At 36.1% G+C, this 23,522-nt stretch overlaps 2 protein-coding genes across 5 annotated transcripts in view; both read left to right on the forward strand.

Moving 5' to 3' along the window:
• LOC127656479 (uncharacterized) overlaps positions 1-23,522 on the forward strand; it is a 324,970-nt gene that overhangs the window by 54,101 nt on the left and 247,347 nt on the right. The window lies entirely within an intron of this gene.
• LOC127656512 (ephrin type-A receptor 3-like) lies at positions 4,160-22,935 on the forward strand. 2 transcript variants are annotated; one of them, XM_052144898.1, is made up of 16 exons: positions 4,160-4,314; positions 4,410-4,468; positions 5,439-6,051; positions 6,131-6,286; positions 6,897-7,229; positions 14,732-14,894; positions 16,171-16,265; positions 16,362-16,466; positions 16,772-16,852; positions 16,970-17,062; positions 18,179-18,300; positions 18,816-18,925; positions 19,078-19,237; positions 20,319-20,452; positions 20,892-21,232; positions 22,564-22,935. In XM_052144898.1, exons 1-15 carry the CDS (start codon positions 4,194-4,196, stop codon positions 21,205-21,207), a joined length of 2,661 nt encoding a protein of 886 aa, XP_052000858.1. In that variant the 5' UTR covers positions 4,160-4,193; the 3' UTR covers positions 21,208-21,232; positions 22,564-22,935. The 2 variants fall into 2 exon arrangements, with proteins under 2 accessions (XP_052000858.1, XP_052000857.1); XM_052144897.1 differs by having other exon boundaries at positions 20,892-22,935.

Here is a 23,522-nt window from a genome sequence, read left to right on the forward strand (position 1 = left end):
TTATGTTATACTTATCATAAGATATTTTATGATGATTCAATCCGGAGTGACATTTTGGATATTTGTTTGTTGAAAGAATATTGTTATGTATATGCCCAAAGCAAAAGATCTGGAGCATGAAAGACACATCCTCACTCAACAGATATCCAATATCCTCCTCTAATATCAAATGTGAGTAGAGAATGCATATAAGGCGAGAGTGTGTATGAAATGTAAGCATGTTTTAAATATCTGAATCTAGAGTTGGGTTACTCGAGTTCGGACTCGAGTCCTAGTCACGAGTCCAATTTTAATGGACATGGGCTTGTCTGGACTCAGACGCATTTTTACTCGAGCCTCTCGAACTTTGGATTTTTTTCAAAGAGTCCGGCAGAGTCCATGGCATTTGTGATGCAATGAATAACAAACAAAATTATGTTACATTGGGTGACCATACGTCCTCTTTTCCCCAGACATGTCCTCTTTTACCGACCTGAAAAAAGTGTCTGGCCGTGAATTTCAAAATTGGCTCTAAATGTCCAGGATTTGGCTTTGTCTTCATATTGATGTACTCTCTACAGTTAGTACAATAATTCATTCTGTGTATTTGATCACATCAGTTTTCATGCGAATATGTCCTTACGTGTGATTATTCTGGCTGAGAGCAGCAGCTCACACTCTTCAAGGTTCTCTCTCTCTCTCTCTCTCACCCTTGGGCCCATGCTCTATGTGTGTGCGGGAAAGAGATCGTCATTTGTCAGACGTGCTCCAGTATGTAATAGGGATATCTAAACTAATATGATGGATGAAATAGACCATGATGGAAATTGTACAACTCAGTCCATCACATATTTGTAGTGCAACTTCTACAAGCTGGCACTTGCTTTTCAATGGCAAAAAAGTCAGAAAATATAATGAAGAACAGAAGTCTCTATTCACCTATAGTCCATACTAAATATAACGTAAAAAGAAATTTCAGTCCAAGGTGAGTTTGTCAAAAAATGTATCTTCATTTTGGGAAGTAGGCTCTGGACACATCAGGGGGACTGAAAATTGTGAAGTGCTGTACTGTAGTATATAAATATATTTTTAATGGTATCTGATATTTTCTGTTTTATTATATGTTGTTGTATTTAATCTTATGGGCATTATTAAATGTTTTAATATAACCATTTATTAAATGTATTAAACACATTAAATGTATTTAATTACATTACATGTATTTCACCCATAATTTTAGATAAAACTAAACTAAACTGAAAGGACAAAATGAAAATGAAGTAGAAAAAACTAAATTTAAATTCAAAATAATATTTTAATGACTAATCTAATCTATGTTTGAATGGAGGGTAAAAAGCAACAAATAATTGAAATGTCAACAGAACACAATAAGAATTGTGTTGAAGGACAGTTTTGTCTTCATACATCTAAAGTATAAGCTTTCATTCTGAAACCACTTTGAAATGTGTTCAGAATTGTTCAGAATGTTTGAAATCAGCAGGATCCTAATACAATTTTTTTTTTTTTTTTGCATTTATATTGACAAATTGTTCTTAATTTTGAGGGTTAAAATAAGTTTAAAATATTGATGTTGAGTTTCCGGTTACAATTTAAATTCAGATTCATGAACAGATTCATTCGGACTCGACTCGTCCTGTTATGAACTCGGTCTTGAATCCGACTCGGACCCTTTTGGACTCGGACTCAACTCGGACTCGATTGTTTAAAGACTTGGACTTGACTCGGACTCGACTAAGGTGGACTCGAACCCAACTCTATCTGAATCTATTAAAGTAGTTCTATTTGGGATTATTACAAGTATAACATCATATTTAACCCATGAATTGTACCAAATGTTAAAGTCAAGCATTCGTGCTCTTTTTGAGGAATGATGTTATACTTGAGTGAATGGATATTTAGTGAGTCTCTGCTCTTTGAATTGTCATTATTTTTTGGCCACTGTTTATGTTTAGTTTGAAATGTTTTTTTTGTTGTTGTCATAATTCATATATGGTTAAAAAATACATTGCTTTTAAACAGTCCTGATATCAACTAATACACCACAGTTGACATGCTGGGAAATGAAATTGTTTGAAGATTCTGTATTGCATCTGAATTTGTATCTGAGATAAGGCTATAAAATGTCACTGTATCTTTTAGTTTTGATAGCAAAGCTCAGAACAACAGTAAACGGAAACCATATAATTTACAGTATTTGCCCTATTTTACAGTATTTGTCTTCAAGCTTTTGAGCACATATAACATTTGTTCAGCAGTAACTTGTATGCTTTAATGTACAGCAAGATTCATATTTTGTGATCCTGGAAAGGACAAAAGGGTAGAAAAATTTGAGCAAGAGAAAATGGCAATACTTGAATGAGAATAACTGAATTAAAAAAGCCACTTGTTCTTTATTAATGCGGACAATGTTCTTTATTATTGTAATAGTGAAATTATGCTGGTTAGGTTGCTTTTCCGTGAATATTAGAGTTCCCCAGCCTCTTTTCTTTTGTCCACACACACACACACACACACACACATATTTATAATAATCTCTCGATAGTCTACTAAATAGGGAGTTGTTTACTGTAATGCAGGGTGCTAATGCCGGACATGTTTGCTTTACAAAGGAAAATGTTCTTAGAAGTGTTTACGTGAAAACCCAAAAACCTGGCTTTTCCAATGTTATGAAAATATATCTTCTTTAACTCAACACCTTCCTCCCTTCTGGGAGGCAAGAACTGTTCATTCTAAATAGTGAAGGTCAAGTTCATCTTTTTCGTTTGTAGTTTTTACATATTTATTTAGTTACTTTTGAAGTTTGCCTGTACACTTACATTTAAAGTGAGACAAAAAGGAAATGTCAGCACAAGATTCTATATATATAACCTCTTACAAAACCTCTCTCATAAAATTTTTTTAAAAGCATTGCTGAGCCAGCAATCTCGTGATGTGGACAAACGTAAAGAGGCAAGAAAAAAAAGAAGGTAATAGATAAAATTAATAATAATAATAATAATAATAATAATATATAATAATTAATTAACCAAAAGTCCAAGCTAAAATTTAAAAAGAACAATTGCTTCATCTATCATGTAGATTTTATAGAAATTCTGCATCCACAAAAATATCAGCAATAAAATTGAAATTTTTTTACAGTACAAAATGGAATTAAAACACATAAAGACTTGCTTTAGGCTACGTTAACATAAGAGCTAAAACATATTTCTCCTAATGATTGGTAATAATATACATTTTGACTTTGTGTAGTTTATAATGAAAATATAAAGAATAACAGACTATTTGCTTGGAAAAAGATAAAACTATATATATATATATATATATATATATATATATATATATATATATATATATATATATATATATATACTAATAAAAATGCAAAAAGCAGAGGTCATTGGGCCAAATAATGTGGCCAATGTCCTTGATGACAACATTTGATAATAGACTATCAAAATTGCTTTATGTCAGCTGCTCTTTTGATCTAAGCAATAAACTGCTAAAAATATAATAAAAATATAAACAACTCACTGTTAAGATATGAAATAAACTTTCTTAACATCTCAAGAATTTATGGACTGAGGAGTGGTGACAGCGCCAATTCTCTGCATTTTTGCGCTACTGTTCGGAAGTCATTTTTTTTTAGCGAATCGGTTCGTTCCATTCGGACAATTCATTTGAATTAACTGGTTGATCGTTTAGTCATCGCCAATAATATTTCCAGATGTTCTCGCACTGCATTTAAATGTTATTTTCTCTAGTGATATTAATGTTATGTTGTATTTACACAAAGGTTTAAAAAAGATTGTGTCCTTTGTCGCACTGTTTGTGGAAACAACATACAGTATCTTTCAGTTCACAGTGTTAATGCTAAAGTTCTCCTCCTATAAGGCTCTCTGATTACCATTCTATAAAACTTTATAGTTGAACATTTAGCTATTTATACGTTTATGTGATGACATTCATACTAAAATCCCTGGTATTATGTGTGAGAATCTCAATAGTAGAATAATTTACAAACGGTTAGCGAATCGGTTCGATCAAATCATTAAAAAGAACTGATTTAAAAGAACGATTCATGTTCTTAACTACGAGTCAACTCTGATCTGTCACATTGTGTTGTACAACTGAAGTTTGATCGCCTGTCCGGAAGTAGTGAGAACAAATTCAAGTTTTTCTCGTTGTCGTCATAAATGAAGACTAAAATGAAGAAGACGTTTCTTTTGAAATTTGTTATCAATATATCTTATTTTTTACTTTGCTTTTCATGGAGTGTCTCCACCGATATATCCGCGCAATCAACCCCAATCAAAGGTAAGGCAAAACAAATACAAATTCACATTAGCGTACAATAATCGGACACCATGAAAATCTAATGAACAACTATTATCATTTACATTTTAATTTAGAAGAGATCTTTGATTCAAGCAAACAGATCAGTCTATGGACGTCCTCTCCACTAAAAGCTGTAAGGGGCTCTTTCCTTATTACATTTTTTTACACATTTAATATTTAAATAAATACTTGTGTAATTTATTTATATACTGTATTTGTGTAATTTACAGCTTTATAAATAGGCTATGTATTACTTTAAACAGACGATATATTAAAGGGATAGTTCACCCAAAAATGAAAATTCCTTTATTGACGTACCCTCATGCCATCCCAGATGTATATGACTTTCTTTCTTCTGTTCTGCCAAACACCAACGAAGATTTTTAGAAGAATATTTCAGCTCTGTAGGTCCATATAATGCAAGTGAATGGTGGCCAGAACTTTGAAGTTCCAAAAAGCACATAAAGGCAGCATAAATATAATCCATTTGACTCAAGGGGATTCATTCATACCTTCAGAATTGAAATGGTAGGTGTGGGTGAGAAACAGATCAATATATAAGTCTTATTTTACTATAAATCTTCCTCCCTGCCCAGCTGGTGGCTATGTGAACAACTAATGTGAATCACCAAAAACAAATAAGAAATGTGGAAGTGAAAGTGAAAGTGGAGATTTACTCACCCACACCTATCATATTGCTTCTGAAGATATGGATTTAACTACTGGAGTAATATGGATTGCTTTTATGCTGCCTTTCTGTGCCTTTTAGACCTTTAAAGTACTGCCCACCATTCACTTGCATTGTATGGACCTACAGAGCTGAAATATTCTTCTAAAAATGTCTTTGGCAGAACAGAAGAAAGAAAGACATACACATCTGGGCCAGCATGAGGGTAAATGATGAGAGAATTTTTATTTTTGGGAGAACTATCCCTTTAAAACAACTGTTTTAATTATTGGTAAGTGGGTAATAAAAACTTTATATTCCAGTTACTTGATAGAAAAACAGGCAAAATACTGTTCTAAATGATTATGTATAGTTGGTTATTGATGAATTACTGATCGATTCTTTCTTTTCTCTCTCTCGGTTTTTGTCAATGTAGTGGCAAAAAACAGACATGCGGCTTGGCAAGGATTATATACACTCTGTCTACCAAGCTTGTAACCCAGATTTCAATAATAATCCAAAAACATTATGGACCAATTGGATACCCAAACAAGATGCCCATGAGCTTCTCCTGGACCTTAGTTTTGCTCAAGAGGACCAGCAACCTGTTTATATTTTTGTCCAAGCATCTGACCAACCTCGAGATAAATACTTTGGGAGACCACAGGAAGCTGTTCATGAGATCACAGCCCAACATCAATTTCCAAAAGGAGCTTTTCCTAAGGATAAGGACCTGTACCATGCTCAGGGTCTTTATTTAGGGAAGATCTCTCAGAATGGCTTTCACCTAGGATTTTCTTACAGCGGAGAGTGCATCTTCATTGCTTCTGTCCAGGTATTCTTCATGAAGTGTCCAGCATTTGCATGGAACAAAATGGAGTTTGAGGAAACACCAGCAGGATCGGGGTTTAGAAAGGGAGTATGTGTAAATAGTGCAGTGGAGATCTTTGCCCCAATGATGAAGTGCCAATCAAACGGGACATGGGGTCCACCTTCAGGATTATGTTCCTGTGATGCAGGATACCAGGCAGAGGGAAACAGTTGCGAAGGTGAGACTATATGTTTATTTGTCAAGGACATTAATTGTGTTTAATTTGCAACTATTTACCCTTTATGATTTTGATACAGTTTGTAGGCTGGGCAGCTACAAACCAGCAAATGAAAGTGGAGGATGTATGCCTTGTCCTCCCAGAAGTAAAACACAGAGAGAAGGTGCATTTCAGTGTGACTGTGAGCAGGGATATGAACGCCTGCAGAATGACCCTCCCCAGCTGGGATGCACAAGTATGTTTGAGTGCTAAATCACTCCTGTCATTCTATACATTCTCATACCACAGACTTCTACAGTAGAGCTTTCATAACCAACAATGACAATATCCACTTTGCAAACTGCATTTAGATATTGTTATAAATAATTACAATAATTTACATTTTAAGTACAAATATAACAGTTCAAACTTTAGTATTTAGCAATCTCAAATGTAGAATAAATGTCTTTCATTACACTTATTATTTACAACATGATGTAGCCATACATAAAACTAGCTTTATTTTATTATTAGTGGTGCTTTCTTAATTTCAGCATAGAAATGTTGGTTAATTATGAATACCATTGATCATTAGTGGTGTTTGCTTAGGCAAGTGTCACTATAACTATTGTTCATACTTACTGTAGAGTTAAGGATTTGAACAAACCCCTAACCCATAGTATTACACTTAGGCACACAACCCAGAAGAACCCAGCCACCACAAAGCAACAAGCATAATAAGCATGTTAATGCAGAGTTTTCACATTTAATGTGATATTGTGTTTCCATCTGTAGTTGCAAGTTTAAAGTGAAGCATTGATGGTCACAGTCAAAACATCCTCTACCTCTTTTCTTCCTCACGCTAGGACCTCCAACATCCCCGGTCAATTTAACCTCCCAGCACTTGGGTGACACTGTTGTGACTCTACATTGGGCTCCACCTGCAGACCTGGGTGGAAGATCAGAGGTGGAATATGACGTGCTGTGTAAACAGAGACTAGATGCATCTGTGGGTCAGTGGGTTCCATGTGAGAACGAAGTGTTGATTCTCCCTTTTGCCATTGGACTGAAACACACAGCAGTCAATATTACCAGAATGAAGCCTGAACTGGATTATCATCTGTCTGTCACAGCACGCAACGCTATATCTACTAAACTTGGATCTGATCACTCCATACAGTCAGTTATCATCTACAAATGTAAGTGCTGATGTTCATCTTTCTAATGAAATGAGGGGGTTGCATAGGGCTTACTTAAAGCTTGTAATTTCGAGAAATAGCAATGATTCATAAGCTGTCATGATTGGGTAATGTTCAAGACCTTTAATATTGTAATTCTGTCATCATTTACTCACCCTCATCATGTCATTCCAAAAACATCTGATTCTTCACAAAACCCCAAAGGATCACAAAAGAAGATATTTTAAAGAATGTCCAGGCTGCTTTTTTCCCCATACAAAAGTGGATGGTGATTTATAGTTTCTGTCAAGCTCCAAAAAGGACAAACAAGCACAATGTAAAGTAGTCTATGTGACTCGTACACTATATTCCACGACATCTGAAGCCATTCAATGGCTTTGTGTGTAAACATTTACAAAACTGATAATTATTCCTGCTTCAATCTGCTTTCTAAAAACTGGTTGGAAATCATGAGATTCATCACAGTAATTCTATTCTATTCACAGTCATAGCTTTTAAAAGTAATCAATAAAAACAAAATACTGTACTATAGTACTACTATAATAGTAAATAATTCTTTATAAATGATAAATGTTGGAGCCATTGTCAATTATCCGCAGCTGTTTGCATATGAAGTCTGATAGATTTTATGCTGAAGCAAGAAGATTGTTAAAGGTGCACTCAGTAATTTTGTGTCATCTTGGATTTACACTGACACCTAGTGACTTGGATGTAACATAATTTAAAATCAATAGTTTTCCATTTCAGATGTCATTGTTGAAATTTAGTATTCACTGTCAGCCATGATTACTTTATTCAGTGATTGAAAGTGTGAAATATTAGGACGGTTACTGAGATTCAACTGGTCATGTGATTCTAAAATGGCACCCCCCATGTGCTGACCCTCTCCGCGCAGAATAAAACAGCTTTTAGAAGATTAATGATATGAATGGAGTCTTCATTTTAATGTGAGTGGTCATGATTTCCTACATATATTGGAAAATTACAATTCATGTCTTTAGGAGGTACTTTTTTAATGACAAAAAAATTTACTGAGTGCACCTTTAAAAGAGAATTTTGGAGATTAAATAAAAGTCACAAATGCCCACCTAGTCAAAGCACTCAAATGGGGTAATTTTAGGTCTGAGGATAATCATGCTTTGCACAGATATGCCCTGTATTTACGGGGATGCCAATGCTCTAATGCGATGCAAGAATTTGATTTTTTTTTGAGTGTACTGGATAATGCTGCAAATTGATTCCTTCAGAATTAACTTGCAAATTAAAAGAAAAGAAGGTCATCAGCACAAGATATCTATGAAAGAACCAGTAATAGGGAAAGGTTTAAAAAGCTTGTTACAGCTAGCGCAGCAAGCCAAGTTAGACACAAATCCATTGCTTGGGAACGTTGAAGACTTTGCACCAATCAAAAAATCTAAGTCAAATTCATAAACATTTTCAGTTGTAAAATTCAGAAGTAGTAAAAGTAGTTTTGCAATAATTATAAGACCAGCAACTGCACCCCCCACAGTTAAAGGAGACAACATCAAGGCATCAGTCATTGCAAGTTCCACATGTCTGTATTGCATGGGAGACCATAAAATTACATAAAAAATGACTAAATACTTAGCAACAAGAGAACAATGTGGATTTCCTAAAAACAAAACAAAGGAATTTGCTTTGGATATCTTTTGAAAGGGCACATAAGTCAGAATGATATGTGATATCTGTCAGTGCAGACAACCCAATCTTCCGCAAATGCAAATCAAGTCAAAAGAGGCAACCAACATATGAAGTCAAATTTATGTTAACTTTTATGTTAACTAGCAGTCCTCTAGTATCTTTAGGGCGTGGTGAGAAAAATAGGGCTGGACAGGACTGCAAACTTGCCATTGTCCCAGTGCAGATAAAGGCATCAAAGGGAAGTATGATTCGAACAAATTATGCCTTCATTTATCCGGGTTGCTCCGCTACTGTTTGTACTGAGAATTTAATGAGAAAGTTAAAAGCAAGAGGTAGAAAAACTGAAATACTGCTCAAAACTATGGCTCTAGAAAGACCTGTTGCAACTTATGAAATCACTGAACTAAGCTCAATCCACAGCATTTGTAGCATAATATTGATTACCTCAAATAACAATTTTTTACCTGTCCCTACTTTTCTTTAAAAAAAAGCAGAAATCTGGGATACAATGAGTCACTTTCATTGGAAGTGAAATACTCACGTCTTCAAAACTAAAGGCACAAAAACCATATGCGTGTGGACATGATTTTATTATGATAAAATCGCTTACTAACCTTTTCCTTGTAAAGTTATAGCCAATTTTACAACTTCGTTGCCATGACGATCCAATGTCAACAATGACCGCAAAAATGGCTGTTTTAAACAAGTTTACAGCACAGATGATACACAAGTTTTAACAGAAGAATTAATGTAAGTGCTTTTATAAAATTATAAACTTCACATTTTTGTCTTTAAACTGGAAATGGTGCACTATCTTTTACAGAGGATGTAAAGAACCAAACTTATGTAAATGTACAGAATATCTGTAGAAACATAGAGTTACTGGTACAACAGTACAACCAAGAATTTCCTTAGACACACTACTTGAAGATGTCACAATATAACTAAAAATTCAAGTCTCAAGTCAAAAAACTCACAATGATGGACATTATCATTTACCACTTCCTTTCTGGAAGTACAATATAGAAATGACAAATAACAGAGAAGCAGCAATTCAACGAGCATTAGGTCTCTTGAAAAAATTCAAAAGCAATGCCAATTTCTACCAAGAATACAAGAACTTCATCAGTAAAATGATTGAGGATTATGAATGAAGTACCCACACATGAAATGCAAGCTAAATATGGCAAAACTTGGTATATACCACATCATGCGGTTTATCACAAGCGCAAGGGCACCACGTTTGACTGTAAATACTCTTTTAGAAATATGTCCCTCAATAAAGAATTGCTACAAGGACCTGACTTAAACAATAAACTAATTGGAGTGCTGTTAAAATTCAGTCAAGAACACAATGCTTTTACAGCAGGTATTTAAGCAATGTTTCACCAAGTTAGAGTACACCAGGAACACACCAACTTCCAGAGATTCTTGTGGTGGCTCGACAAAGGATTTAGGCTGAAGGTACATCTTTTCGGTGCTATTTCCTCACCCAGCTGTGCAAACTTCACTCTTTAGAGAACTGCTCAAGACAATCAGGAAATGTATGAAAGAGAGATAATCACTACAATAATGCATAATTTCTATGTAGACGATTGCTTAACAGTTGTTACAGAAAGCCAGGCAACAAAAGGAGTTTTTTGCATCAAAAAACTTAAAATGGGCGAGTAACAGCAAAGCAGTACTTTAATCTATTGCAAAAGCAGACTGAGGAGAGCTGGTTTAAGACTTGGATTTGAACAAAGAACCACCAACTGAAAAAGCACTTGGGGATGCAATGGAACATAGATAAAGATACATTTGGCGTCAGTGTGACAATTAAAACCAAACCGCATACTAGAAGAGGAAAACTGTAAAACCTGAGTTCAGTGTATTATCCACTTGGAATTATTGCTCCATTTTTGTAAAATAGCCTGTGGATGGGATCAAATCCTTTAAGAATCCATACACCAAACATGGCTAATATGGCACTCAGGTATTCATCAACTATCTACATTAACAGATGTATGAAACCTGAAGGATTTAGTCCAGTCAAATCCACTGAACTTCAAACTTTTTGTGATGCAAGTGAATCAGGTTTTAGCACAGTTACCTAAGATACATAAATGACAAGAAGGAAATACATGTAAGTTTTGTCATGGGAAAAGCCATAGTCAACTCCATATGTACTGATGATCATGAAGTCAAACGTCCCATGAGCCTTCTAGTGAATACAAACACTGTGGAAGAGAACCCCACAAGAACATGGATATTACTCACAATGGGATAGTTTAAAAAGTGCAGTAGCTTGGATGCTCAAATTAAAAGACAACCTAATGATGCTGCACTGAAGATTGTTCACAATAATGTCACTTACCACAAATTCTCAAAGAAGGTTTTCTAAGTGAAAGAACCTTTTTGGAATTTCTGTCATGCTATGGAGCGCAACTCATATAGGAGGAAGTGGGGTCCAGGTGAACAATCCAACATAAGCCTTTTAGGCTTTCAGGCCGGGGAGCCGCGTGGCCTGTGACTTAACCCCCCCATTACTAGAGAGGAAATTCGCCACAGACACGCGGACCCCGGCCAGTGGACCACCTTGAACTTAAAAAGCTGGAGAGCTAGAGACAAAGCGGTGATCCGCACGTTGGTATCCTTCATGCTATGAAGCCACTGGAGCAGGCATGGTCTGAACAGAGAGTGAAAGCACGCCCCAACAGATAGTACCGGAGGGTGAGGACCACCCACTTGATGGCCAAACACTCCTCTATCCTGCTGTACTTAGTCTCCCTCAGTGAGAGTTTATGACTAATGTACCATCTGGGATTAATGTACCCTCCCCTGTCCGATGTGTCAGTCTGCAAGACAAAGGGGAGAGTGAAGTTAGGAGAATGCAATAATGGCCCGTCGCAGAGTGCAGCTTTCACCTGCGTGAACGCCTGCTAACACTGCTATGTCCACTGGACCAGATTTGGTGCCCCATTTTCAGTCAGTGGGCTGGTGACGGTCGAATAATTAGGCCAAACCTGCGATAATAGTCAGCTAGGCCCAGGAACTGTCTCACCTTTTTTTGGTCTTAGGTCTCGGGTAGGCTGCAAGCGCTTCTGTTTTATCAATTTGGGGCCGCACCTGCCCATGACCCAAGTGGAAACCCAGATAATGTACTTCCACCCACCCAAATTGAGGTGGTAAGTCTGATGTGCTCCGCCTCTATCCATTTGTTTCACCTCATGATCCATTTCCCCAATTTGCTGTCTGATCTCAAACAGTCCTTGCCACTTGGCGAGTAATTTAGAGCTCGATGTGTGGAGTAATATGAGGACTTTATCTCCCGATTTAAATTCCTGTAGCCAAGAATGCCTATTGTACTGCTGGCTTTGACGTTCTAGAGCCTGGATCAAATTCTGCTTTGTTAATTGCCCCAGAGTGTGAGGTTTTGCTCAAAGGTCAAGAAGGTATTTAATTTCATTTTTGCTGCTTGAAGGTCCCTCCTCCAAATTTTCCCATAGGATTTAAAGCATGGCGCGCGGTCAACGGCCATACAATAATTCGAATGGGTAGAACCCTGTGGAGGCTTGTGGGACCTGTGCAAATAATAGGGGCTCAAGCCACTTGTCCCAATTTTCAGCATCTTAATGCATGAACTTATTAATCATATTCTTTAGGGTCTGATTAAATCCAGACCCAAGACCAAGCCATCCGTTTGGGGGTGGGAAATGCTGGTCCGAATCAATTTAATCCCCAATTATTCATACAGTTTGCGTAGTGTAGGTGACATAAACATAGTGCCCTGATCAGTGAGGATTTCTTTTGGAATCCCCACTCGGGAGATTATTTCTGAAGGGTGCCTCCACAACACTTCCCGCTGAAATGTTGCACAGAGGCACTGCTTCTGGATATCACATTGCATAGTCCACCAGAACAAATACAAAGTGATGTCCACGTGCCGTCCTCTCTAACGGCCCGACGAGGTCCATACAGATTATTTCGAAGGGGATCTGAAGTAAAGGAAGGGGGAATAATGGCACTCTCGGGGTGGCTGGTGAATTCAGCAGCTGACAATCACGGCATGCCTCACACCACCTGCGAACATCCCCGTGAATGCCCGGCCAATAGGAATGGGCCATTAGATGGTTCAGTATCTTTTCCTGCCCTAAGTGACCCACCATCAGATTATAGTGAGTCGTCTGGAATAACATTTCTAGATGGCTCTGTGGTATAAACAATTGAGTCATATCCTCCTTTATCTGAGTGTCCTGTGTCACTCAGTACAACCAATCCTTGATAATTGAAAAAGTTGAGTGCAATGTCTGGCTGGAGGTACTGAACATCAATCACTTTCACTTGATCAAAGGAGTACCGAAGGGTCTCGTCTTGCATCTGCTCCAGAGGGAAATCCCCTGCAGGAAATCCTCTAAGGGCTGGGGAAGCCAAAACTTCCCCCTCCCTTACGTCCTCCTGATGTGGAGCTGACATAGATGGCCCTGGCACTGCCTCCCAGCCAGCAAATCACACACCACACGCTGATACGTTTTGTTGCAGGACCCATCCACAAACATTTCCCTTAATTAAGTAGTAAATGCCAACCAAGTCGTACCCAAAATTAGTGAATGGGAGAGGTGGGAACTAACCGCAGCCTAGACACTATGCTTTTGTCCCCGAAATTGAATAATGACTGTCACTACAAGGTCATTTTGAATTTCACCCGCCGCTCACATCCAAAGCCTCGGATTGAACCAAGCTGGTGAATGGAGGTTTGATTACAACCTGAAACCACCAAGGCTTGATATGTACCTCCCTTAATACTCACAGGTAACCGGTACGCTTCTGCTTGATCGGAGTTGACCTGTGGTGCGTCAGGGACCCAGACCAACGTTTCCATCTCATCACAGGGCATCATCCCTGGAAATGCCCAGGTTCCCCACAGCTCCTGCAGACTAGCCCAGACTTCACGCCCACACCCACTGCAGCGGATTCACCAGCCTGTGGGGGAGAGCGGAGAGGGTTATGGAAAGGGCCTTGGGACCGGGGGAACTGGTTTTGGGGTCAGAATTACCAGTGTCAGGGGAATAGGAACAGGATGAAGGACAGGAGAGGGGGAGGGAGGGATGCCAAGTGTCAGCGAGCAGAAGCGCAGGTATGTCTTTTGTAGTTTGACAGCTTGAATGAAGGTCATTTACATAGTCATAGCCATTTCTAATTGTTCCGTTTGCACAGTTACACCTGTTTCATACACTAACCTGCAAACTCATCAACGTCACTTTGTTCATGAAGAATGGAAAAACCTTAGTAACTTATGTGTGTACTGACGGCAACTTGCACTGCATCAACATGTCCTGTCCTGTCCTAGCTGCGACACAGCATGGCTCATCTCATCCGGTGTGCAACTGCCTTAAATCTAGCACACTTTTAAGACCAATTTGCAAACTTTGCTTGCTGATGGAGGCTTCTCCTTGATAAGGGTCAACAGTAAAGGTTGTGCTCATATGGCGCGTCAATAGCAAGGAACTTCTGACACCTAAGAAACCAGAAAAAAACTAATTGAGAATAGAAATGCAATGTTATGTTCTTGAAAATGAATCACAAAGGGGAGATAGGAGCATACAGTTTTGGAATTCAGTTTTGGGTTACCATTCAGTTTATTTATTTTTATTTATCATCCTGCTGTGTATATAGATCTTACAAAGAGAATAAAATAGAAAGCAAAGAACAAAAAAGCGAGCTGTGACTGCTGCTTTTGGAACTTTGATATTCTACCTTGAGCAGCACGTTTGAATGCACAGTTGTCAATACAACAGCAATATCAATTGCAACCATCCTGTTTTATTAATTTTTTTTACTGTATGTGTAATATGTTTCAGGGAGAGCTCCAATCAGTACATTGCCCAGTCCTGGTCTCATAACCCATTCCAAACAGGTGCTCTCTCCTGGTGTAATTGCTGCTCTGTTGTGTGGTGTCCTGTTTCCTTTCATTCTCGCAGCTGCTGTATTCTTCTTTGTAAGGCATCGCCACAGAAAGCTCAGGTAAACAAATTAAACCACAGATGTTTATGCATTTACTCTTCATGCCTATCCAGTCATGGTCCTTAAGAATCCATGATGGTGGTCTTTTTTATCATGCTTTTAATCCTTTCACCCTAAATAATTGTTAAAGCAGTACATTATCCCTGTAAGAGATACTGAATAATGACTAAGCCAGTTCAGACCCAAAAGGCATGTGACTTTTGTGTAGTACAATAGAGTACTCTCTAGTTCTCTGGTTCCAGTCTTTATATAAAGTTTGACTATTTTAGGCTCTGAGCTAAAAATGCATGGTCAAATAATTTATTTAATTTTATTTATGAAAAGCAAGGAAAAGTATGTAATTGTTTTTACTCACATAACATATATTATAAGGTCTACATTGGTGTCATTGAGAAATAAGGATTTTTTTTGAATATGTAGTTTAAAACACGTGTCAATTTGTAAAAATCTAATAAAATGTTGCTTTCATAATGTTTTTTTTAAATGTATTGCATTCATTGCATTCATCAAAATGTGGTGTAACCATCAGGCAAAATGTATAAAATACTTTTCTTGTACCATTGAGTGCACACAATTTAATGATTATTTAAAAAATATCAAACATGTTTGCAGGTTAAAAATATATATTTCTTTTCAAATATCATTAATATTTTTTTGTCATATATATCAAGAAGATTTGTGAGGGTTGCTCCATCTGACCTGAACAAAATTGGCCTTTTCCAAAAAATATGAAAATATCAGATTTTTTTTTCTAAAAATGTAACGACTTAGACACTTATGAGGGTTCTCTCTGTTTTATGATTTTCTTGTTACATGACAACATCATGTGACAAGAAAACCATCTGCATGTTGGTTACACCACCTGACTTTGATTTTTTATTTTACTTTGATATTTAAAACAAAATAGTTTCATTGTTTTTTTAAATAAATAATAATTAAAGATTATTCCGTACTACTTATGCCAACATCGCTTTAAAAAAACAAAACACATTTTGATAAAACTTGTATATTTTTGTATTTTTTTACTGTGTTAAGATGGTTACACCACTTAGACAAGTCTGGAAAAAAGTCCAAGAAAAAAATATCTAAATGACTTTAAACTCATAAATGAAACACATAATCATTATAGTAGACAAGTATTCAAGTAATTGTTTTGTGTTGTGTTATTAAAATGCATTTTAATGTGTTTTTGAAAATCTTAATAGATCCAGACAAAAATGTTTATAAAAAATTAGCATTGCATCATTAACACATATGTGCCGTAATTTGTATTCAGTGAGGATGAGCAAATGGTGTTCATATCCCACACTGGTGTGACATTTCGACGTACTGATGAACCAGAACACACAGCTCAACCTGAGCAAACCATTAGTAAGTCTTCTCAAACAACCTCTATGTATGAATTCATTTGTAATAATTTAGAGGGATTTTATGAATATATCCCATCTGTGTCTCTCTATGTGACAGGCTCAGTTCAGATGTTGGAAGGAGTGAGTTGTAGACTGATATGTGGTCTTAAAGATGTGCTGGTGGAGCGTACTAAAATAACGATTGGCAAAGAGCTTGGGAAAGGTACAAATTGACTAAAGCAGTCATCTTTGCAAATTTGGCCTTGGTCGTTATTAGTGTTACAGCAGATATGTAAAGAATGCTCTACTGTTTTAGAAGTTCTTGGTTATGAGTTATGACATAACTTATATATTATATAGACAATGCAATTTTATGTTAATAACGTTATAACACTATGTAACTTTATAACAGTTGGATGAAAATATGTCAAGTTAATTTTTTTTTTTAAACGTGAAAGCTGTTTTCATTGTCATTTTGCATTCTGGGTATGAATTATGGAGTTTGCCATTGAATTTCTCCATGTGCAGGAGAATTTGGGGCAGTATATGAGGGCATATTTTCTCCTCGAGGAGGAGAAGACATCAAAGTGGCAGTAAAAACCATGAGAGGTAAGACAGAAACATAATGGCACACATAACGGCAATGGACAAGGTCTATTATAATAACCTTTTCTATTACATTTCAGTCTGACATGTTGTAACATTCCAAAATGTGTTTTATTGTAGTTGGAATCAACAGTCAAGGGGATCTGGAATCCTTTCTCAAGGAGGCAGAAATTATGCGACATTTCGATCACAACAATGTAGTTAAATTGCTTGGTATGACTCTCTTGAATTGAATAATTATTTCATGTTTGAAATCTAGGCTAAAATGTATAATTTACATCTAGTTGGAGTGGATAGTTTTGGGTAACATGATTGCATTCACCACTGAAGTTCCCATGGCAACTGGGCATCTGTCAGCTGGCCAAGGGCAAAGCTTGAACTTGCACAAGTTTCACAGTTGACTTTTACCTCCTGCTTGTCTTTGACCAAATTATTGAGGGATTGCACCATTAGAAGAATCTAATGGATCATGGCAACTGTTACACATAATGTACTTGGCAGCTGTCCAGTACTATGAAGTGCAATATTAAATTAAGTCACAGCAATATATTATGGATTGATTGGTTTAATTGTTAAAGTGAAGTCCCTGTATTAAAGTATCTGTCTATCTATCTATCTATCTATCTGTCTATCTGTCTGTCTGTCTATCTATCTATCTACAGCAGCAAGAAAAAGTATGTACTTGAGAATCATTTTTTTAAAATCCTGCTTTATATTGACACTCGTTCACAAAGTAGTTCAGTGTAAAATTATTTGTTCAAACATACAATTTTTTTTTTATATTTTGGGGCACATTTCCTTCAAAAACAAAACTTGTCTTCAGTGGGTTCTGATGCCAGGAGTACATGAAGACTCTTATGTTCACTTTTACAGCCAACAACAGAACACTTATGATGCTTACGAAGATGAGACATGATTCTTCTCACTGTATGTACTCCAGCACTGAAAAAATGGCGGACTATGTGTAATCACTCAGGTGAGGTGGTCTGTCACCAGTCGTGGGTGAGGCCATACAAAAACCATTAATTTTGACACACTGTTTTTGATTAATAGAAATATAAGAAAGAGGAGTAGATGGACTTTTAACATTGTAGGGTGGTTGTGACCGACTCACATTTATGTATAAACAACATGTAAAAGTGAATTTTGCATAATAGGTACCCTTTAAGATAAATTTCTACGTAAATGCAGGTAATTCCAAAGGGTTCACATACTTTTTCTTGCCCTTTTATCTATCTATCTGTCTATCTATCTATCTGAGCATTGTAATGAAATTGTCAGCACTCCATGTTACTTACAGATTTGAGGTGTGTTCTGTGTGTCCTCTAGGTGTTGCACTAGAGCGAGATCCGGAGTCCTCCATTCCTGTACCACTTGTAATTCTTCCATTTATGAAACATGGAGACCTACGCCGTTTTCTTATTGCCACCCGCTATGGTGATGTTCCCATGGTCAGTCTACAACCTACAGAGAATTACTTTTACAACAACTTATACCAAGTTTTAATCAGGATAATTTACTTGGTTCTATTTTCTTATATACATTTTTATATAAATTTCAGTAAGCATTGGATAGTTCTGTACATACTCTATTGGCAAAAGCAATTAGAAAATTCTGAACATTCTGTATCCGTTGTAGAGCAGCACAAGTGTTTGACAATGATTGACAATTACTGTGTATGTCATGTCAAATTAGGACAAAATGAATACAAGTTCAAACACATACATCCAGCATTTTAGAAATGCCAATTCATCTAGTTCTCAAGTAAATAGTCGTAAATAAGAAGAAAAGCTGCAGTTGTTCTAACTGGACCATTAAAAGATGACAAAGAAAAGGCAGCTGAGACAGGAGTTGTTTCTTTATTTTAGGTTGAGGTTAATGGCCAATTAAAATAACCACAGATTTAAAAATATGTTACTTTGCTTCACATCACCTACCATTTAAACTGATCCCAATCTTTTTTTAGTTTGTGCCTTATCAGAGTCTTCTGCGTTTCATGATTGACATTTCTGCAGGAATGGAGTATCTCAGCTCCCAGGGTTTCCTACACAGAGACTTGGCTGCACGCAATTGCATGTAAGTCCACAGGAGGACAACAGAGAGCACTTTTCAACTCCTTTTAATACTTCCATTGTCTTGAGAGTAGCCACACCTAATGAAGAACATCTGGTTCTTCCCACACTTACCCATTTCTGGACTCTTATTGAAACGTATACATTCCCTTACAGGTTGGGGGATGACCTGCATGTGTGTGTAGCTGACTTTGGCTTGTCTAAAAAGATCTATTCCAGCAACTACTACAGGCAGAAAGTGGCTGTTAGAATGCCTATTAAGTGGATGGCCATAGAGAGTCTGTCTGAGTCCGTTTACACCACCAAGAGTGATGTGGTCAGTCCTATCTCTTCTTCCAATGCAGTTACAATACAGTAACTTTCAACACTGATACTAAATGTTTATACATTCATATTGCAGATATAAATTCATTCAAAATAATATTTTATTTGTTTTTAAAATGTAGAGTTGTGTAAAATGCTGTTGCAAAATACTTTTATTTACTTGTATGCAATTTACTTCACTGACTTACATTTAAAACATTCACAATGTTACAAATTCTACACGAGTGAATCTCACAACACTGTATTTTATATATATTTATGTTTAAGACTTATAATAAAAACAACAATCGTAGTATAGTGTAGTGTTTGTAGATCTGTAAAATGTTTTAAAAATGTATACATGTGTAAAAGATTAGTTTAACCATGATAGGCCTGTATTTAAAAAATCAAAAGAAAGAAAACAAGAAATAATATATTCTTTATTGCTCCATTATAAGTATTATTTTAGTACCTTTAAGATGTACTAATAGTGGTATTATAATTATTATTACTTTCATAACAATTAAGCAGCTTCCCCTTAATAATTACTGTAATTGTTGGTACAAAATAAAAAATCTCCTTCTCATGCCTGTTATAGAAAAATAAAATATTGTTTTAATAGTAAAGTTTAAATCATTAGTATTTGTAAATCTGTAAAATGTTTAAAAATATGTAAACAATTTAGTAAAACCATAATAGTGCTGTTTTTACAAAACCAAAAGAAACAAGAAATTATATTTTTTGCTTTTATAAATATAAAATGTATATTATATTTTATTTTAGTGGTACCCTTTAAGACATATTATTATTATTGTTATTATTATTATCATTATTATTATTTTAATGATAATTAAGCACCTCACCCCATTTTGATAACTATAAAGCTAAATAAGGATATATTATTTAAATGGTAATGTTTAAATAATTTAGTATTTGTAAATATGTATTTTGTTGTATTGCAATTAATTTATTCTGATTTGAATAAAAAGTCGTTGTATTAAAGTATTTTTATACTGAATTACATTATAAGAAGTGTATCAAAATTGCAACCCTCAAGTAATTTTGTTAAATATGTTGTTCCTTGTGCCTCACAGTGGTCTTTTGGAATAACCATGTGGGAAATCACATCCAGGGGGAGAACACCTTATCCGGGTGTCCTCAATCATGAACTCCTGGACTTGCTGGAAAGTGGACACCATCTCAAACAGGGGGAAAATGACAGCAAATTGTAAGCACTTTCAATAGTTTTCATGCATGACAACAAAAAAGTAGCACAAAATGCATTTAGCCTCAAACAGTGTAGATATTACCTGACACAATTGAGTTTGTCAGAAAACTGTGACTAAGACTTTGCCAAAAATTGGCTGTTGCAAGACTAATGAAACAAGAATTACTAGGAAGAATAGTTTAAGTGTTTAAGAGGTGTAATGAGTCACAGCAGTTACGTGCCAAGGCAGATGCCCTTACAACGGAAGAATTACCCTGCTGAAAAGGTACTGGGTAGGTACTGGACTTACTGATCACTCAGTTATGTAATATTGTAATGTTTGTGTATGGTATAGAGGCATACATGGCAATTATGTTTTTTTAACAGCAGATATGAGAGATAATGTAAGTAATGATTCAAACTCACAATTTCTCTTTCCCTCATTCTGTGCCTCTTTCAGATATGAGGTTATGTTGAGCTGCTGGCACAGAGATCCCTCTCAGAGGCCATGTTTTGGAGAGCTAGGCCAGAGACTCAAAGCTCTTCTGTCTGAGCTTCCTCCCCTGGAGGCCAGCAAGGAGGCCCACTACATCAACCAGGGCCTAGAGGCGGCCAGTGATCACCAGGATGGTGCAGAGGCCCTGGATCTTGAGGAGGAGGGAGCTGTAAACAACATATATCTACCTGAACCTGTTGGCGGATTCAAGTCCTATTCCAGATCAGAGGAGGAGAAAGAAGAGGGGGGATACCTACTGTGCAATAAAACTGAACGATAACATGGGCCATGTTATGCCTCTGCTGGTACTTATCATTTTAATTAAAGTGTTATGTAAGAATGTAACGAGATGTCACATAGGGAAGTTTTCACCAGGGCTATATCTTAGTAATATAAGGTTTTGAATCAAAAGTCAAATTACAAAAATGCTTGTTCATCACTAGCAGTTTTGGTTTCAAACACCCTAGATGAAAACTGTCTTAAATGAGAATATTTTTTAGTAAATTCTATTCTTCAAGCTTTAAAAGTCCAATATCATATTTTTATAATAACTCTTGGGTAAACAAAGGAAAAACAATTCACCCTTGTCTTTTTTATATTGGAGTAACACTCCTACTGTTCCTGGACAAAAATTACTATGGTTACATAGTCTTTTCCAAAATACAAAATAACACATTTATTGAAAATGTGCAAAAGTTCATTAATTTCAGTAATTCAACTTAAAAGGTGAAACTAATATATTATATAGACTCATTACAAGCAAAGTAAGATATTTCAAGCCTTTATTTGATATAATTTTTATGATTATGGCTTACAGCTTATGAAAACCCCAAATTCAGAATCTTAGGATTGTCTGCTACCATCAGCTGGAAAAAACATTAAAACATTTGACAATCTCATATCAATATCAGTAATGTCAAGTATAGCCTATAGGTGGCCTCAGAGTTCCCCTTATTGTGGAATAGACCATTTTCACACTCTGGGTTTTGGAATGCGGACGTAAATGTTTGCAGTGTAAATTTTGACAACGGTGAATGGGAGATCACAGCAAATATTATTTTCACTTACCCATTTGTTCCAAGACCAAAAGAAAGAATCTACTATTACATTTGAATTACTTTTTAGAAGAGGAAAAAAATAGAGAGCGGTGGATTAGTCAGATGTTTTAAATTTAGATGCCAAATTTACTGTCACTCTCTCAGCAGTTGTAATTGAAACCATCTCGCCGCTGTGGTAATTTGTTTTTTAAAACTAATTTCAGGGTAATAAAACAAAAAGCATAATCTTATAAGTTTACACTATAAGGTCTATGGTGTCTGTAACCCAATGCTATAACTTAATTTATAGATATTATCATAAGTTATACATTGGGATATACTGTATATTTAGACTTTATAAAAAATATATATTTGTCAAATTGAAGCTATCATTCAATAACATCATTCAATAAGCTCAGAGCTGTGAGAAAATTTAAGCCATTCATTCTGCAAGGTCATTCTGCAAGTGTAAACTTCCCACAGTGGGGTCAGACATGTAGTTCTGTAAGTCAGTGTGTGTTCAACATTGTTTCTGTTGTAGTCTCACCAATTAAATTCCATTCATTTCTATCTGTCTCTTGCTATGTTTCGTTTCGAAGGCTGTGTGCCCCTAAGGTCGCCTTTGACGGCAACAGAGGCTGTCTTGTTTCAGAAAAGCAAGTAGGACACTCCGAATACAGCCTTCTTTCACAGGAATTCGGAGGATGCAGGTGGTTTATCCTTCGTTGGCGCTCACATCCCACAATCCTTTGCGTCACTGTAAATGTACTTAATTTCTCTCAGTAGACGGGTGTAAAATATATAATATGTAACGCTTCTCAAGTTTACCTCAGAGATTCCCTTCTTACTCAGAGCGATGCATGTTGTCATAGCAACTATGATACATTCTGTTTCTGTTTGTCCTACTAAGGCCATCTTGTTTAAACAAATAATTTGAGGTTGAGGACACTCGGTAAACTGACTACAGAAGTCTTCACAATAAGACACACTATATGTGTGTGTGTGTGTGTGTGTGTGTGTGTGTGTGTGTGTGTGTGTGTGTGTGCTGCCTTGTGTCTGTGTTCCAGTCTCACCCATTGGTTTCAGCATTGATATCTATGGTCAGTCAAATTTGTCCAGTACAAGTGTTTTATTATTATTATTTTTAGTTTTTTGTAAAAACCATCTAAACTTGATGGAATTTTTTCAGGATAATTTTTGTACATTTAGATGGTAAAATGAGGAAAGTCACAAAGACCTAGACCACTCCGATGAAGGATAACATTTTTATATATAAAACAGTGATCAAATCGGACAAAAATGTGCAAACAGAACAAAAGGGTTAAATCACACAGTCATACATTAATGCAAGGGCCACATACAGCTCTGAAAAAAATTATGAGACCACTCCAAAGATTTACTATTTTAGTAAAATTAACATTGTTGTTTTATTCTATAAACTAGCCTACTGACAGCATTTCTTCTATATTCCAAATAGAAATATTGTCATTTAGAGCATTTATTTGCAGAAAATGAAAACTGGTCAAAATAACAAAGAAGATGCAGTGTTTTCAGACCT

Source organism: Xyrauchen texanus, chromosome 2 (assembly GCF_025860055.1).
Source record: "Xyrauchen texanus isolate HMW12.3.18 chromosome 2, RBS_HiC_50CHRs, whole genome shotgun sequence".
NCBI classification, from domain to species: domain Eukaryota; kingdom Metazoa; phylum Chordata; class Actinopteri; order Cypriniformes; family Catostomidae; genus Xyrauchen; species Xyrauchen texanus.

Bases quoted from the DNA above. Each gene is read 5' to 3' on its own strand.
- LOC127656512 (XM_052144897.1), top strand. From the start codon at position 4,194: ATGAAGACTAAAATGAAGAAGACGTTTCTTTTGAAATTTGTTATCAAT. The intron at 18,301-18,815 runs GTCAGTCTACAA...ATCTTTTTTTAG, and splicing joins GCTATGGTGATGTTCCCATG to TTTGTGCCTTATCAGAGTCT. The intron at 19,238-20,318 runs GTCAGTCCTATC...TGTGCCTCACAG, and splicing joins ACACCACCAAGAGTGATGTG to TGGTCTTTTGGAATAACCAT.